The sequence below is a fragment of the Dreissena polymorpha genome, chromosome 2, assembly GCF_020536995.1.
Source record: "Dreissena polymorpha isolate Duluth1 chromosome 2, UMN_Dpol_1.0, whole genome shotgun sequence".
NCBI lineage: Eukaryota > Metazoa > Mollusca > Bivalvia > Myida > Dreissenidae > Dreissena > Dreissena polymorpha.
In genome coordinates, this window is record NC_068356.1 from 139,029,221 (window position 1) to 139,049,123 (window position 19,903).

Below are 19,903 nucleotides of genomic sequence, written 5' to 3' on the forward strand. Positions count from 1 at the left end.
AAGGGGTCATAATTCTCTCAAAATGCCATTCAGAGTTACATAACTTAGCCTGCACAGTCCACTTAGGATAGTTAGTAAGTGTTGCAAGTATGAAAGCAATAGCTTTGATAGTCTAGGAATAAAGTGGACCAAAACACAACACTTAACCAAATTTTCAATTTTTTAAGTATTAAAAGGGGCATTACTCTAAAAATAATGCTGACAGAGTTATGCACATTGACCTAAATAATTGTCTTGTTGTCATAAAGAAGTATTCTAAGTTTGAGTTAATTATCTTTGATAGTGTTAAAATTATTCATAAGGTCCAAGGGTTAGGTCACAAGGCATTTTTACAAGAAAATTGTTCTCCATAGGTCATTATGATTTTGCAAGATACATATAGGAATCAAAGAAAGCTTTGAAATATATGATAATTCAAATTTGTGTGATACATGTATATAGCAGATTGAAATATATGCATAAAACATGTCATAATATCATTTAATAAAAATGTTTAATATTTACAGTCAGTATATTTTACTTAACTTTTTGCTACATTTTTCTGTACAGATTTTATTATGCATAGAATTCCATTCACACAGTTTAGTTCTGTAGATTTAATTCTGCCTAGATTTTATTTATTGCTCAGAACAATATCTGCTTAATTTAAATAGTTCGTGAAATCTGCACAGAATTCAGTCTTCGTCTATATTGATAAAATCTGGTTCATCTAATTTGAAATGGATGCAGATTATTTTCTTTAAAGATTCTTTAAACATTTTGTATATTTATTTTGTACATCATCTGGTTGCAGTCTGTCTAGACTTTTTCGTAAAGGGAAGTTAAAGAGCAGAAATCATCAAAGCATCATATTTATAGAAATTCAGTAAAGATTTGGCTGGTTAGTTAATATAGCTTCCATTTTATACTAGTTAATTTTTTCAGAAAGTTTGGAGACAATAAGATGAAAACTTGTTGAGTAAGAGAGTGGAAACCATGTGCAGAGAGAAAGATGAACCGAGTCCAGATGTAAAGAGTTACTGGTATTTAAACTGAGCAATGAATTTAAGTACTCAATATTCCGCAGAGATAAAGACTAAAATACCACAGTTGTATAACAACAAAGGGAGATAAAAAGACAAGAAAGCGTTTTCTCCTTACGAAAAAACAATATTCATTGAAATCAAAATTTATAATAAAAAAATACTTTGAGCATTCCTCTTTTTACATGGGTAACAAACAAACACAAACCTTTGTTTCTGCCTTTTCTCTTGCAAAAGCTCAAGTTTGGCCGCCATAGCAGCTGCATGTTCAGACAGGACATGACTGGTTGTCTTTAAACTGAAGAAAACATTTTTTTCTTAACTTGTTGGCTCTTTCAGCAAATTTGACTACCTGACAAATGTGCATATTATTTTACTATGGTGACTCTCCTATATTTAATTTTTAAATGGACAGAACAGTAAACATTCCAGACACTTTTTACTTTCAGAGTCGATCCAATACCAATCTGCAACAAAACCTGTTTGCGACCATAGAATTTCCAACTATAATTTATTAAACAAATTATAATCCAAACCATAATGCCTCACAGACCAAAATTTTAATATTATAATTTCTCATTGATTTATATTACTTGTTAAAATATTTCCTAAATACACAAATTAAAAAATCAAGCTAACTTTCAAAAAGTGTACAATTTTTCATCAATATACTTTGACTTTTAAACAGATCATATTTACAATATGTTAGGATGCCATCCGATGGGACTCAGTAAAACCATGTGCTGTTATCCCGTCGAGCTTGAAATTGCTGCAGCCAAGAGGCCAATGGTTTTTTAAAACATTCTTGGCACTGTTCATATTCCTTTTAACAATCTTTTGATAATATTAACTCTCATAGCCTTATACAGCTATGACTAGGGCTACAATGTGTGTTTTTACCAAAATATAAACAGCTCAGGGTGATGCTATATGTTTTTGGCAAGATTGCAACACATCATTGCACACCCAGGGTTAATACTGCGACACATCATTGCACACCCAGGGTTAATACTGCAACACATCATTTAGACGGGTCAATATATGAAAAAAATCCCTCAAACCCCCAAAAAATTGATACAAAAGGTTTCTCAATTGTTTTTGGTACCTTTAGGCATGCTAAATAACATACTAAAAATCTAGTAGAATCTGACATCCGGAAAAAGGTAATTTTCAAGATGGCGTCCAAGATGGCCGCCAAGAGCGTAAAATCGCTATATCTCAATTACTATTCAACATAGGAAGGTGGTTTTGGTGTCTAACCCTAGGTTTTAGGGGTCAAGGAATTCAAAGAAAGCAATTAAATTACCAGCAGTTAATTATTTATTCACAAATCCAAGATGGCGTCCCAATAGGGCTGCCAATTTACTCAAACGGTTATAAGTAAAAAATATAATGGTAAATGTAAATTTTGTACACTGGAAATATAATATAAAAAATAGTGTTATAGACATTGACTCATTTTCCATACAAGAACTAAACTAAACATTTGCCACTGCGCCATATCTCAATTACTATTCAACCTAGAAAGGTGATTTTGATGTGATAGTTTAGTGTGTGTGAATGCATAGCAGAGAGAGAGAAAGACAGACAGACAGACAGTAGAGAGCATAGAGAGTATAGAGTAGGTAGAGAGGATATACCTCTAGATAAGCGTGAGTGATTGTATGTGCATTTAACTATCATGCTTTGCTGTAGTTGATATTATGTTATTATTGATTTCTATTAAAATTAATTCGATTGCAAAGTTAATCCTTGTATTTCTATTTTATAAAGCATACATTTTCTTCAAAATAAAGTGCTTCTAATCTTTATTCAACATTGGATATTTTTTGTGATTTATACATATAAATGGGTAAGTTGGTATATTAAATTTTCTTTTAACTGAGAAATTATATCATGTTACGTAAAAGTCTTTTGAAGTTTTGTTCAAATTTTGGGGTCTTAATGTTCTACTTTTGATATACAGGTTATTTTATAAGGACACTAATTAATCGTACGTGTATTAATTTCTTTTTTTCTTTTTCCAGGTACAAGATGAGTGCATCCCACAGTGACCAGATCTGTCCCATTTGCAGAGTGGAAGATGGAGGTGATGTAGTCAAGATTCGCCAAAAGGGTGCTGATGGGATCAATGAAGCTAGTGTTCGGAGAGGTGACACCCTTGCTGTGACCGCAGGCTGTATAGTGCATACAAAATGTCGCAAATTGTACACAAACAGTGTTGAAATTGATCTTCATTTAAAGAGGAAACAGGGCGGTGAATCCAGTACCACTACTACGAAAAGGAGTGTTAGGGTGTCTGAAGGTCCATTCAATAGCCAAACCGACTGTCTTTTCTGTGGCACTAATGTTCAGAAAGGAAGTGCCGACTATAGTCATGTGAAAACTGATATCTTTGCAAAGACAATATTGCAATGCTGTGAAAGCCGTTGCGACGAGTGGTCTTTCAAAGTGAAAGGTAGAATTGAATACTATCATGGTGATCTTCACGCTGCAGACTGTGTGTATCATAACGTTTGCAGCAGCCATTTCAGGTGTGGTCGTGATGTACCCCTGCAGTTTTTGACTCAGCCTGATCCAAAGCGGAGGAAATCTGGAAGGCCAAAGGATGAGGACCAAGAACAGGCCTTCTCAAGGATGTGTGCATACCTTGAAATGAATGATGAAGAACAGTTGACTGTTTCTGACCTTAGGTGTAAAATGAAAGAGTATTTATCTATGGCCGATTCCCTCCCCTATGGTAATCAGTACCTAAAAAGCCAGCTGAAAGAACGGTATGGAAATTGCATATATATTGCAGAAGGAGAAGGTTTAGATGACATAGTGACAATGAGAGAGAAAACGTCACACATCCTCAGATCATACTTCAACAGTACGAAGGAAAAAGGTGATGAAGAGTCACAGAAGAGAGCAGTACTTGAGGCCGCGGCAAGGCTAATAAAAAGTGACATAAAGACAAATGTGCCAACCGTTAAGGATCAGTACCCGACTACAGAAGAACTAAAACTCCAGGCCGCCCTTGATTACATTCCAGAATCACTCCGCTCTGTTTTAACGGCCTTGTTTGTTGGTAAAGACACACAAAAGAAAGTTGCTAGCATAGGTCATGCAATCATACAGGCAGTCCGACCAAGGGCTGTCCTTGCCCCTTTGCAGATTGGCCTTTCAGTGCAAATGCACCACTTAAATCGGTCTAGGTTTCTTGTGGATACCTTGTGTCAGATGGGGTTCTGCTCTTCCTATAGCGAAATGCAGAGATTTGAAATGAATGCCGCAAATTGTGCTGTACCAAATATGCTTGGCCAGGATATTGATGCGTTGAACATGGCCTTGTTATTCGCAGCAGACAATGTGGATCATAACATTCTCACAATTGATGGGAAAGGAACATTTCACGGGATGGGCATGATTGCTGCCTTGACGCCAGGACAGAGGACAGACCTTTGCATCCCTAGGCACAGAACAACGGAACTGAACATTGTAGAGAAGTCAAAGGTTGCGATAATAGATCATCGCTTTGCCAGACACGTTCGTCGAGAAATCACTTTCAATGAACTTCCTGATCTCACCGAATGCGACACCAGGGTTGATCTGCTTTGGGAGTTGTCGTTCAACTTCAAACAGGCCACTCCAGGTTGGCAGGGGATGATGCACATTATTTACCAGGGAAACGATCACCCAGGCCAGTCTTCAATCAGGTACCTACCGATGATAGACATGTACTCCGGCGACAAGACATGTATTCTATCAACATTGGAGTTCCTTTGTCGTCTTGCTTACAAGCACCATCTTGACCCAGTAGTCACATTCGACCAGCCCCTATATTGGAAGGCACAAGAGATAGTCCTAGATTCACCGCCAGGAAGCCATCTCAAATCCATTGTTCTGTTGCTAGGAGGCTTCCACACCTTCATGAACCTGCTAGGAGCGATTGGTACACTGATGGAAGGCACGGGACTCAAGGAGATTCTAAGGACAGTTTATGGTGACAATTCTGTAGCCCATATGCTGACCGGCAAATCGGTTCAGAGAGCCTTCCGTGGTCATCTTCTTGTAGACAGATGTCTTAACCGTATGATGGTGTCAGAGATGGCAGATGGTAGTCCCGAATTCGCAGCAGTGGTTGAAGAGTCTGAAGGGATGTATAGTGCGCTGTTGAATGGTGAGGCAACATTAGAAACTGTGTTAACATCAGAAAACCTGAGTCGAATAGACGAAGAGCTGGAGAAAAGGAAGACAGAACTGAGTGCTAGGTCAAAAACAAGTCGGTTGTGGCTGAATTATCAAAACATGGTAAAAGTTGCTAGGTCACTGATGAAGGCAGATCGAACAGGTTCTTGGCTGATGCACCTACGCGCTGTTTCCGACTGCTTGCCGATATTCGCCGCAGCTGGGCATTACAACTACTTGAAATCAGCATACTTCTATGTCCAAGAGATGGGCCAGCTTGACATCAAACACCCAGACCTTTTCAGAAAGTTCGAAAAGGGCTTTCATGTCATCCGTCGGAGCAACCAGTTGTGGGCAGGCCTTAGCTCAGATCTTGTCATCGAGACGACATTGATGAGGTCGTTGAAGACCACTGGAGGTATGACACACGGAGGGGGAATGTCTGAAGAACAGAGAGCCATCTGGACCATGTCAAGGCCCATAACATCGGAGTACAACATCGCAATGCAGGAGTTCACGAACCTGTCGTACTCGACATCTGAACAGCACAAAGACCTGACGGAGGCAAGGATGAAAAGGGATGCTACTGACCTGGAGGAGATCAGTGCAAAACTTGTTGCATGGTCACCTTTCTCGCCAGACTCTTCGTTAAGGAATGTTGTTACTGGTGTTGTGGCTGATGAAGGTGTGAACGTGCACGAATATAAGTCTGTTGGATGCAAAATCATGCAGAAAATGATTGGACAGCCTACATTCACATTGTCGTTCAGTAGAAAGGATAAGGCCATAACCCTTGGACAAACATCAGCTATCAAGGTTGCTCCTGATCGAACCATTGATTCTGCACTCCTATTTCAACGTTTCCTGGTGGTCTCCCAAACTGGAGAGCTATCATTGGAGGAAGTTATGCGTTATGAGCTCAGTCCTTTCCCTCCTGCCCTCTTTGAAGCCAGAAACGTCTTCCGAAAGGCTGATAAGCCACAACTTGCACAGGCAATCTGTGATCATGCACAGGATGCAATCCAAGATTCTGTACCAGAAACAGAGTATCATGTCCTTGATGGGGGTTCCTTGCTGCACCGAATACCATGGAAAAATGGAGAAAGCTATGGTGACATAGCGCAGTCATATGCTGACTTTACCATCCGACATTATGGTTCAGCTACGACCGTTGTCTTTGATGGCTATGATGAAGGGCCATCCATTAAAGACAACACACATGAGAGAAGAGGACAAAATATTCATCCCATTGTCGGCTTCACAGCCGCAACAGAGTTCACAGGCAAGAAGGAGGAGTTCCTGTCAAGAGATGTCAATAAACAGACACTGATCAAGATGATAAGTGATGAACTGAGAGAAAGGGATTGCACTGTGGTCAATGCACTCGGAGATGCTGATGTAGACATAGTAAAGGCAGCAGTGGAGGCATCTCGTCTACACACCACTACGCTGATTGGAGAAGATACAGATCTCCTTGTCTTGCTCCTTTACTATGCACAGGGAGACACTATGGCTCTTTATTTCAAATCAGACAGAACCAAACCTGATGGAAGTTTTAAAGTGTATGACATCAACCGTCTAAAACACATCCTCGGACATGACCTGTGTTCTCAGTTGCTGTTCATCCATGCCATGACTGGTTGCGACACGACTTCTCGGATTTTCGGTGTTGGCAAAAAGAGTGCTTTCCAGAAGCTTGTAAAAGGAGACCCTGTCCTTCAGTCTTGTGCCAATGCTTTCACCATCCCAAACCAGACCACACAGATTATCGAAGACCTTGGGTGCCAAGTGATGTCTTTCCTCTTTGGTGGCAAGCACGCAGATTCTCTTGAGACAATGCGATATAACATCTTCAGCAAGAAGGTTGTCTCTTCTTCGTCGTTTGTAACCCCGGAACGTCTGCCTCCAACTGAATCTGCTACCAAACTTCACTGTCGCAGAGTGTACTACCAGATCATGGTTTGGATGGGAATGGAGGAGGGTATGGATGCCATGAAGTGGGGGTGGAAGCTACTAGATAATCGGTTCGTCCCACTGATGTCAAGAATGAATGCTGCTCCAGACAGTCTCTTGCAGGTCATTCACTGTAACTGCTCTACTGCCTGCAAGACCCTCCGCTGCTCATGTAGAAGATATGGACTGCCATGTACTACTGTCTGTGGACCGTGCCAACTTGAAGAATGTGACAATCCACATAACAAGTTCCTTCCAGAGGAGTCAGATGATGAGGATGAACAGTGACTAAGTGTATACTGTATGAAAATGTCATCTAAAAAGGCATATTGTATATTATACTATTTTTTATATTATATTTCCAGTGTACAAAATTTACATTTACCATTATATTTTTTACTTATAACCGTTTGAGTAAATTGGCAGCCCTATTGGGACGCCATCTTGGATTTGTGAATAAATAATTAACTGCTGGTAATTTAATTGCTTTCTTTGAATTCCTTGACCCCTAAAACCTAGGGTTAGACACCAAAACCACCTTCCTAGGTTGAATAGTAATTGAGATATAGCGATTTTACGCTCTTGGCGGCCATCTTGGACGCCATCTTGAAAATTACCTTTTTCCGGATGTCAGTTTATACTAGATTTTTAGTATGTTATTTAGCATGCCTAATGGTACCAGAATCCATTGAGAAACCTTTTGTATCAATTTTTTTGGGGTTCAACGCCAATTTGATCCGTCTAATTGCACACCCAGGGTTAATACTGGAATATTTATATATTAAATTAATACTGGCTACATGTATATAAATATACCATGAAAGGAAGTTAATTACAACATATACTGAAATACAGTTTGTGTCATTCTCTAAAACATGTTAAAATACAATACCTTTCTATATTGGCCTTATTCAAAGTAAACTGTCTGTTACATTGTTTGATGTCATCTTCCAACTGTGCCACTGCAGTGTGCAATCTTGTCGTCTCTTTTGAATTGAACTCAATCTCTTGCTGATACCCTGGCCATATTCATATACGCAACAATTATTTTATAATGTGTTTACAAGTCCCATATGATCCATCTCAAACAAATGTGAATAAAACATGTACAACAAGAGAACAATTGTAAATTATCTGAATTAAGTTAATTCTTGAACAAAGATTTGCCCTGGACTTAGTCTTAAGCATTAATATGATCTTGATATGTGACCTTGACCTAGAAACATTCAACAAGCGATATAAACATGTGTATCCCTTCTGCCAAATTATTTAAAATCCAAATATAAATACATTATGAGCTTTGTCCCAGTGGATATGTTGTTCACTTAGCCAACAGGAGGCTGCAAGTTCGATCCCCACTGGGGGAGCAGTCATAAGAGCTATTCTTAAGACGCCAAGTACGGGTTCTACTCAGGACAAAAAAGCATTTCAATAAGCCTTAGCCTTTTGATGTAATAAAGCTAAAATAATACGGTTTAAACCAAATAAAGCTCCAAATGTATTAAAAGTAAACACATTGTATGCACTTACTTTCTATGTGTTGTTTTTCTAGTTCTATCAGTTTGACATATTGCTTGTTTTCAAACTCTGAAATCAGCAAGCAACAATACATGGGGCATCTTTGCCATTTTATCTTTATACAAATCATTCTGTGAATATTCGTGCTTTCACCTCACAGTATCAGCCAGGCACACATAATTTAAAAAAAAGGTTGTTCATCAGTAACCCCGCTCAATGACACTGGACACATACATGAGTGTTGGGTGGAAAGTATTTTATGAATTCATTATAAAGAAAACAGTAGATAAGTACAAACATTAACAAAAGTCAATAACTATAAATATAGGGGGGGCAAGAGTTATGGTTCTTGTGTACTACACATTAAATTGCTATGCTCCGCAATAAAAAAGGGCAAATCACTATTAAAATATGGAAACAAGAATAAAAGTTCTTGTTAAGTGCTGATTTCCATTATTAAGTAAACCTTCCTACTTTTTAAGTTATTACCGGTACTTCTTTCAGTTTTGAGATTTTGTCTGGACAAAATCTAAGTATAAATAATAACAAGGGGCTATAGTTAAAGGGAAAAGACTATAAATTGCTTAGTGACATTTGGTTGGTAATTGAACTTGGCCACCATTTATACCTATTAACAACTGTAACAATCAAGTGAAAAACAAGGGCTATGTGGTTGGAGACAGATGCCCCCTCAAGCAGGGCCTTGACACCCATCACTTAATTCTTTGATGACATATGGAACGGAAATCGATTTAATACTTCATGTCACAGTGACCTTGACCTTTGTCCTAGTGATACTTATTTCAATATGGGTCATCTACTGTCCAAGGCGAATGCACATGTGAAGTATCAAGCCAATCAATTCAATTTGTTGACAAGTTATTGATCGGAAACAAATTTCAACCTTCAAATTTCAACCTTGAACTTTTACCTAGTGACCCCAATGTCAACAGCGTTTAACTACCGTCCAATGCTAATGCACATGTAAAGTATCTACCCATACAGTCAATTCATTGACGAGTTATTGATAGGAAACAATTTTCATACTTGATGCGACAGTGACCTTTGACCTAGTAACCCCAATTTCAACAGGGGTCATCTACTGTCAAAGGCCAATGCACATGTGAAAAATCAAGCAAATCAGTCAATTTGTTGATCAGAAACAATTTTATCACTTTGACATATTGTGAAAGTGACCTTGACCTTTGACCTAGTTACTCTAATTTCAATAGGGTTCATCTACTGCCCAAGGCAAATGCAATGTGAAGTATCAAGCCAAACAGTTAAATCATTGATGAGTTATTGATCAGAAATGATTGCCTCACTTATTGTGACAGTGACTTTGACCTAGTGACCCCAATTTCAATTACCGGTATGCCCCCCTTCGAAGAATAATGATGTGGTCTTGGTTTTAACTACTTACTGTTTGGTAGAGTTACCAAAGTATTGAGATAGTTTCCCAACTGGGAAACATCATATATCTTTAAAATTAATTTGTATCTCTGCTGTTACTAATTAACCTGTCAATACAGTTCTTTCAGGAATAGTCGTCTTCTTTATCACACAAATATTGTTATAGCTTTAACTTTTCTGATCGTGACATTCAACATGGGTTTTTGTTAAATACATGCTCATTAAGGTAACCCAGTATACACAAATGCAAGATATAACAAGCGATGTGTTTGTGAAACACTATGTCCTCATATATTTGACCTTTGACCTTGAATGGTGACCTTGACCTTTCACCACTCAAAATGTGCAGCTCCATGAGATACACATGCATGCCAAATATTAAGTTGCTATCTTCAATATTGCAAAAGTGTACATTAAAATTAGCGATTTTGACCCATATATTGGACCTTTGACCTTGAAGGATGACCTTGACCTTGACCATTCACCACTCAAAATGTGCAGCTCCATGAGATACACATGCATGCCATATATTAAGTTGCTATCTTCAATATTGCAAAAGTTATGGCAAATGTTAAAGTTTGCACAAACAAACACACAAACCAACCAACAAACAGGGCAAAAACAATATGTCCCCCACTATAGTGGTGGGGGACATAAACAAGAGCACCGCCTTGCGGGTGCAGACCGCTCATCTATTTTCTTTTTAAAGGTGAAGGGACTCACATTTTCAATCACAAAGGAGGGAGGGGCGGAGTGAAGAGGGGTGTATAATGTGGGGGTGTGGAATTTATTACATTATCTTCCAAAAATGCGAAAAAAAAACGAAAAAAAAAAACAAAAAAACAATCGGGTTGGGGTGGGGGGGAGTTGGGGGGGGGGGGGGATTTTTGGGTGCGATGGTTGGACGGTATTTCAAACATAAAAATAAAAATAAATATTTGTGTTTTTTAACCGTTTCAAAAAAAATAAAAAATTGGGGGGTGGGGGGGGGGGGGTGGGGTGGGGGGGGGGGGGGGGGGTAACAGTCTTTCCCAAAATTATAATTTATATCCGGCAATGAGGTCCTATAATCATGCAGCCATTTCCGGCCCAGACTGATTATTTCAGGCCCAAAAAAGTAAAAAATGACGACGAAAGACGAAGATGACATTTTTAACATTGTAATTTGCATTGACGACGCAGCAAAAATCTTCGGATACCGTATATGCACGTACATCATTCAAGAAATGCAACCAATAAAATGTTTTTCATGATTGGAGTATTCATAAATAACTCTGTAAATTCCTTACTTTTGCCTTGTAACTTTTCTGGAAAAAGCTTATGGAATTCCAAATTTCGCCACAATTTTATTACCGGACATGAGGTCCTTCAATATTAGAATCATTTCCGGATTTTCCAAATTATTATTGGATAAATCCGAGAACCGACAGTATTTCGGAATGACTGGGGTAAAGTGTGAGGGTGTGGTGGTAATTTGTGAGATGATCTTAAAAAAAAAAAAAAAAAAAAAAAAATAGGGGGGGGGGGGATTCGGGTGAGGGGAGGGGGGGTGGGGGGGGATTCTTGGGTGCGATGGTTGGACGGTATTTCAAACATAAAATAATAAAAATAAATATTTGTGTTTTTTAACCGTTTAAAAAAAAAATTGGGGGGGGTGGGGTGGGGGGGGGGTATAGTGTGAGGGTATGGTGGTCATTTGTGAGATGATGTTTAAAGAAAAAAAGAAAACAATTTGGGGGGGGAGGGGGGGGGGGGGAGGGCACAGGGGATGGTTTGGGTGGAGTCTATTGTGGTATGTCAGGTAAGAGTAGTTTTGTCAAAGTATCAATCAAATATAATCATAAATAAAGAAGTTATGGCAATTTTAGCAAAATTTAATAATTTGACCTTGAGAGTCAAGGTCATTCAAAGGTCAAGGTAAAATTCAACTTGCCAGGTACAGTAGCCTCATGATAGCATGAAAGTATTTGAAGTTTGAAAGCAATAGCCTTGATACTTAAGAAGTAAAGTGGATCGAAACACAAAATTTAACCATATAGTCAAAGTTACTAAGTCAAAAAAGGGCCATAATTCCGTAAAAATGACAACCAGAGTTATGCAACTTGTCCTTTTACTGTACCCTTATGATAGTTTGCGAGTGTTCCAAGTATGAAAGCAATATCTATGATACTTTAGGGGTAAAGTGGACCAAAACACAAAACTTAACCAAATTTTCAATTTTCTAAGTATAAAAAGGGCACATAATTCTGTCAAAATGCCAGTCAGAGTTACATTACTTTGCCTGCACAGTCCCCTTATGATAGTTAATAAGTGTTGCAAGTATGAAAGCAATAGCTTTGATACTGTAGGAATAAAGTGGACCTAAACACAAAACTTAACAAAATTTTCAATTTTTTAAGTATAAAAAGGGCACATAATTCTGTCAAAATACACGCCAGAGTTATCTAACTTTGCCTGCCCAGTCCCCTCATGATAATTAGTAAGTGTAGCAAGTTTGAATGCAATAGCATTGATACTTTCTGAGAAAAGTGGACCTAAACGCAAAACTTAACCGGACGCCGACGCCAACGCCAAGGTGATGACAATAGCTAAATTTTTTTTTTCAAAAAATAGATGAGCTAAAAAAAGAAATGTGATTAAAATAATATACCACAATTGACCACCAGCTTGTCAAGTTCTGTACATGCATCATCCATAGTGTATCAGTCAAAGCTCATGTCTTCAGTGAGAAAAGAAGTGCTGAAATTTAGAAAGCAATCTCAGAATGCATAAAATAGTCATCAACAATTGTTAAACAAAAGAGCAAAAGGTATTTTTGCAAAGGACAAACATATTTCAATAATGCACTAGTCCTGCAGGCTGACACCTTACACATTTCACTCCTCCTGCAAACACAAGCACTTGTCCTTCAAATGTGTGAAAAAAAAGCAAGGCGCTGATATGACTTACAAAAATCCTTAAAAGTAAATACACTACAGTTCCATCATAAAGCGGAAAGCATGCCAACATATTCCATTACGTCATTCTTTCTTGAGGTAAGCTTGGGTTTAAATATTTATTGCTGAATAAACACTTTGTAGTGCAAAGAAACCTGAGATCTTTAATTTTAGTTCAAAAATTGGTAGTGCATTTTTTTAAATGTAGAATATAGAGGATATTTGTTCAGTGTAAGATGGTTTGTTATTTCACGAGTGATCACAGAAATTATAAATGTGTTATTTTCACCGGTGAAAATAACAATTTGTTCTTTTCACTGCTGTTATTTCACTGCAGAAATGTCATACTTTATCATAAGGTATAAAAGAAATTGTTATTCTTATTAAAAAACAAGTAGTTTATGCCGTATCTACAAAGTGATACGATAGTTGATAGAGGTCAGCATTGATCTGTGACATGTACTGTTATTGTAGGAATACGGACAAAACCCGGCCTGGACAAAAACCCTCTCGTCATTTTCATAGGGGGCGGACAAAAACCCTCCAATGAAAAAACAGGGATGGACAAAAACCCTCCCATAAAAAAACGGGGGCGGACAAAAGCTCTCCCGTTAAAGCAATTAAACACTGACACATGTAATTGTTTCACACAGTGTTGCATTCCTTATTCCGAAAAATTTACCCATTGTGTGTATTGCGATTTCAGGGTTGAAAGAAAAAAATGTGTATCGATTAACTGAATACATATTGCTTTTCTAATGTGCATATATATCCAATAATCCAATATAATAACAACATCAATAAAAGCATAAAATGAGGCAATTTATAATCGCATTTAAATTTAGATTGAATGAAAAACGATACAGAGCAATGTTTAATCACGTCATACGCGCATACATGCAAAAAACGTGCTTCCCGGGGACTTTCTGAAAACCTTGCGAAAATGAAAGTGAAATTCTGTTAACAATTATCAATGCGTTTGCATGTAACTAAATTGTCTAAATTACTTATTCAATTTATCTTTGACTGTAACATTTTCAACTGCATTTTTGCAGACAATATTTTAATGCATATTGCCCACAAATAAAAATGGCGTAAAACATGCCTTGTTGAACTTGTCAAATCTGTCAATGATTCAAAAGATTTATAGCACATAAATTGTAACAGCATTACCGGTACGGTGGTTGTCCCTTATGGTTATTCAGGCCCACTAATCTGCTTATCATAACAATGAACTAGTTAATGGCATACAATAATATAAATCAAAATATCAAACTGTGAATCTGTTATTGCAGGGAAAGCCCTCCCGTGAAAGCAATAAAACGCCGACAAATGTAATTGTTTCACACAGTGTTGCATTCATTTATCTGAAAAAATTACTCAAAATATCAAACTGTGAATCTGCAACTACTTCTAGTTTGTGATTAGTTTAATCACAGAATCAATTAAAAGCAATTAAACACCGACAAATGTAATTGCTTCACACAAGGTTTCATTCATTAATCCGAACAATTGAATTCGTGGCTCAGATTTCACGGGAGGGCATTTGTCCGCCCCCGTTTTTTTCATGGGAGGGTTTTTGTCCGGCCCCGTTTTTTCATGCGAGGGTTTATGTCCGGCCCCTATAAAACTAACAGGAGGGTTTTTGTCCAGGAGGGGTTTTGTCCGACATTCACGAAAACGATCAAAAACACCTTTACAAACTTTAATGTTATTTGAAACAAGAAATATCTTTTAAAAAGATATATGGCGTTGATTGTGGTTGGAGTTTATGAAAGGTAGAGTTCAATGAATGAGATCAAGGATAGCGAATGTCTTTTTCTGTGCAGTTTTTAGCTGCATCACACGCAGTATGGGATGTTACGTGGAGTTTTTGCAGCTTATTTTACATTATTACATATTGCTGGTTATAAATCGATAGATACAAAACAGAAAAGCAAAATAATAATAGAAGTGAAATTAAAACATATGAGTCAACCGGCCACACACGAAGTATCCGTACATATTTTAAATATTTATACGCGCGTTCTTCTAACAAACCTGTTTTATTGGTTTGTCGGGCATTGCTATTTGATTCGAGTATTTACAGTATCGAGAATCATCGCGCTCATGCTTAATACATTAGTCAATATGGTGGAATAATTCTTGTTAAATTAATTAAAAATACAGTCGATTGGTGTATAGCGGATTTTAGTGAGTAACGGATAGGTTAAACGTTTTTTGCAAAATACTTTTAATTATGTTAAGATTTATATTGTTCTATGAATTGAAGTCAAACAGCCTATCATTGTTAAGTCGATTCATGTTTGTGTTGACGTGTGTCAATGTTTACAACTGTTTCTTTTTTCGAAAGCAAAACAAGGTCACGTTATGTACGCACCGTTTTTGTGACGACAGGAAAAGTGCAGACGATTGGGTTCTTAAATTTTGCAGATTTTGTTTGGTAAACATAATGTTCATTGATGTAATATTTTAGCATTATGTGTCCTTTACAGAAGTAAGAATGCCCAGAAACCAAATTGATGCGTACGTACCATATAAAATAAGCATGAAAGCTGCAACTCAGGATTTAGTGAATAACGGACATGTGGTGACCCATATTCAGGAATGTGGGGATTGTCTCAAAATAAATATAAACTCAATTGAAGTTGTCCAATACACAATTGGTTAGCGTGTGGCTATGATGTTAATTAGTGAAAACATCATTTTTAATGAAAAATAATCAAATTATAACGAAAAATCGATTTCTCTGAAAACATATTTTTCACTATCAAATCTATATACAGTCTCCGCCAAACTAGTCAAATTTTTACAGGACAGTAGGTCCTGTAAACTGGGAAAAAATACAGGACATCCTCTTTTTTTACAGGACCTACCAACTACATAACTATATTAATAAAATCACACGAAAAGCGACCATACATGGTACTTGTTTAGTTTGATAAAACATGTTCTGAAAACTATTGAACACATTTATCATTATAATTGCACTATGTACAAAAAGATTTAAGGAGCATTTCATTTTCATTTTTTCTTCATATTTTCTCCACTTCTCTTTCTGTTTTTCCGAAGAATCAGGTGGTGCCGGTCGTTTTCCACCGGGAGTCGCTCCCTCGTAATATCGTAGAAACATTTTTCAAACAGTTTTCAAACTCGGCGGTAGCGTTTGTTGATTCTTGTTGCTAAGTCTCAGTGCGCATGTCAGAGAGGAATCTGGTCAATAAGGCCTAAACCGACGGCCGCCTAGATAATTGATTACCAGACTTTTTCACGCAGGGACATTGACAGTCAAGATCATGACATAGCGAATGAAGATGATCACAATTATTTATAACTATCTCGATTATGTCCATACAAATTGATATTTGTATCATTAAATAATCAGATTTATAATTATCTTAATCAGCGACTAGGCCGTCATGGATTTAGAATGTCCTGACGAGCATTTGTCATATGGTAACGACGCAAAAAATGGACCAATAAGGTGCATCGCAAAATTCTGTAGAGTAGAGCGTTGGAACGGAAAGGCGCGTTAGCTATTTTTATACCGCGAAAAACTTTCAGAGCCGTAAAAACATAAATAATCAACAATTTCGTTCTATTTTTTTTTACTGGACAATCGGTCCTGTAAATTAGACCGACAGGCCGGCCTTACAAAATTTTACAGGACATGTCCGTCGGTCCGACCATGTTTGGCGGAGACTGTATATATATAACAAGGTATTCAACTCAAAATGACCCGAATATAGGGTGCATCGCTTTGAACAGCCATTACTTCATCAATTGTGCAGCGATTTCCATGAACTTAGTCTTATTAAACGCAGAAATGAATTTCCTTTTGCAATTATTTTTTACAAATGCTGTGTCAAATTTCAAGAAAAAACACGATACACATATAATCCAATAAAGACCTTAGCGATCCAGTAATGGCTGAATCAGTGTACCATGAAATTCAGGCTGTAAACAAATAATATATTTCGGAAATTTAAAACCGCTGGCATTTTTCAATAAGAAAGACATGTGTCTATCTATGTTTAATGGTTTAATTACTGAATGCATGGTGTTTACGTTGAAATGAGACTCGAAGTCCTTAGCTATCCGCTATACACCAATCGACTGTAATATTTATCATGGTATTGTTGAAAACACATTAAGAATCTATTATTGACATACCATAATTATATCGCTGGATATCTTCATTTAACATCTTTCTGGTCTAAAGAAAATTCCAGTTCACCTAGTTCACGCTATAGGGTCTTTATTATATAACGATTATTTTACTAGTCTCGAACTCTGGGTCAGCACATAAGGTAGTCGTGAAGACGCAGCGATGACCTGTATATAAACTCTGACATTCACACACACTAACCGCGAACTGACGTACAATCTACGCACAAATTGTATTGATGTGAAGAGTTGAGTGTAAAACTGTTCTATCTATCATGCCTTTTCATAAGAGATAAAATTGTTTCATGCTGAACACGCAGTAAAACAGTGTTAAAAAGGCGTGGCTATGTTTCCAATGTTTTGGTGGTATTCTCAAATCAGCCAATGGACTAAATGAAGTGTATTCATTCGTGGGTAGTCGCGGACATTTTTATGAATGTAACCTTAAAGGGGCCTTTTCACAGATTTTGGCCTTTTTTAACTTTTTCATTAAATGCTTTATATTGATAAATGTAAACATTGGATCGTAAAAGCTCCAGTAAAAAATCAAGAATAAAATTAAAAAAAGGAAAAGAACATTGCCCGGAGCAGGTTTCGAACCAGTGACCCCTAGAGTCCTGCCAGAGTCCTGAAGTAAAAACGCTTTAGCCTACTGAGCTATTCCGCCGAGTACACATACTTGACGTATTTTATACCTTATATAAGCAATCTTCGTAGTTTCACAAAATTTAACGACAAAAACAGAACTCTCCAAATTATTCAATCGTTTCGCGTTGCAACGCTTTATAATTTTTAGGTTTTAAAATCGTCAAAAGATGCATATAATGGCTATATTAGACCATGGTAAATGTTCAGTATTACTGTTTCCTCACAAATATCTTAACTAAAACGAAAATGTGCGAATCTGAAACAACTTTTTTCAATTTTGTCAATTTACCAAAGCGTGAAAAGATCCCGTTAAGGTCAAAAGTGACGTTAAACAGCTATGCCGAAAAAATACCACTCGAAAAAAGATCGAGATATGTTGCGAAAATACATAACAAACTGAGTTAACTTCTAAATATTGAGAGAATACAAATCAGATAATATTAAAGCCAACATTTCTAAAGCAGATTTACTTTTTTTAGCATTGACTCAATATGCCGAAAATGTTTAAATAGCTATTACTAGATTCTATCACGCAACTGTGTCGTCTGCATCATCATACGATTACACGACACTAAAATCACGCATGTTGACAAAATAATCTGGTTCTCGACACAACTGTTATGAAGAACACTCTACGCGTTCGAAATTTGACTGGTTCCAACATGTGTTGTAAAAAAAAAAAAGAAATCCTCATAAAATTCGCTGCGCGAGGAAAGAGAGACAACTATGCGGGACTGTTTAAGGAAATTCCCCAAAACTGACATCGCTTTGTTCAGAATGACGGAAAAAACAGGAAGAACTCTCAGTGTTTTTTGCTGGTCTTATGATAGCAGAAAATCTACACAATTTGAAGTGTGAAAGTGTACACATTTGGGAGTTTGAGTATGTGCTTTGCCTTAACATCGACGGTATGCCTAAAAGAAAGAGTAGAAATGAATAGTGTGACATATTTTTATTCTAAAAATTGTCTACTTCTGGATTAAACTGGAGAACGTTTTATCTCTCATGGCTCTGTTGATAATAAAACGATAGGGCTAAGTGATCACGTTTATTGTATGAAACCATGTATTGTACGCATACTTTTTTTTATTAAAAATTGAGTTATACTATTCATGCTAACTGTATTATAGATAAACCAAACAAAGCAACACAACAGATAATACACATATAGCCACACCAATTACACAAACATAAATAAAAGTGAGTAAATCCTCACGAATAACACTTCTGTCACCTTAATTTTGTTACTTTAAAATGGCCTTAAATATCATAGATCTAGGAACATATACGAATAAACAAATATTAAGTTATGAAAAATTTGCAATAATAAATAAGTCTTAATAAATCGTACATCATTTAAATTCAAATTTACACATATACTAATTAACACGATTTAAAAATACACTTTTACAAATTTAAAATAACATGCTGCACGAGGAACGTGGTATACGGTATAGGATGCAACAGGTGAAGGTGCGTTGTTTATGTTGGCGAGACAGAAAGGCAAATCCGAGAACGCATGATAGAACACTTACCAGACGTACGCTTGCACAAAGAGAAGCCCATTACTAAACACTTTGACTCGAGCCATTGCGATGACAACATGTACTTCTCAGTCCTAGAGACGCTTAATATCGATGGACGCCAAGAACGTGTGATTAGGGAAGCGTTGTGGATTAAGAGACTAAAGACTATTAAACCTTTCGGCTGTAATGTAAAAGACAGTGTGTTCCAGTTCGCAACATTGATAAACAACATATAATGCATATGATATATAATATTCTTTATATATTATATATAAACATTATATATATGTTAAGTGTTATTTTCTATTTGAGAATGTTGAAGGCAAAGTGTTTGAGTAACATTTATATATTGGTCCAGTGTATTATTTCTATGGTTAGGTGGATAAAAGGACGTTTGATTTTTTACAATAGAATTGTTTGTATTATTATGATCACTATTATTAAAAAAAACTCTTTAAGTCTAAGTGATCCATGAAAATCATCTACAGCTTTAATTTGATCATAAGAATCATTTTTATATTTAGGTGTTGGTGCAAATTAAAAACACCTC

General features: G+C 36.9%; 1 protein-coding gene across 7 annotated transcripts in view; it reads right to left on the reverse strand.

Annotated features, from left to right (window-relative positions):
* LOC127869186 (fibrous sheath CABYR-binding protein-like) overlaps positions 1 to 19,526 on the reverse strand; it is a 64,588-nt gene extending 45,062 nt beyond the window's left edge. For 4 of the 7 annotated variants that reach the window (XR_008044469.1, XR_008044468.1, XR_008044467.1 and 1 more), the window contains exons 1-5: positions 18,347 to 18,422; positions 12,727 to 12,815; positions 8,676 to 8,732; positions 8,038 to 8,164; positions 1,231 to 1,320 (exon numbers count right to left, since the gene is read on the reverse strand). Coding sequence is in view for 4 of the 7 variants with exons in the window: in XM_052411519.1 (XP_052267479.1) it covers positions 1,231 to 1,320; positions 8,038 to 8,164; positions 8,676 to 8,732; positions 12,727 to 12,772 (320 nt within the window). In the remaining 3 variants the exon portion in view is untranslated. Of the gene's footprint in view, positions 1 to 1,230; positions 1,321 to 8,037; positions 8,165 to 8,675; positions 8,733 to 12,726; positions 12,816 to 17,185; positions 17,493 to 18,297; positions 18,423 to 19,362 lie in introns of those variants that run through there. The other 3 variants (XM_052411521.1, XM_052411520.1, XM_052411522.1) reach the window with 3 other exon arrangements.
* Positions 19,527 to 19,903: the final 377 nt, after the last annotated feature.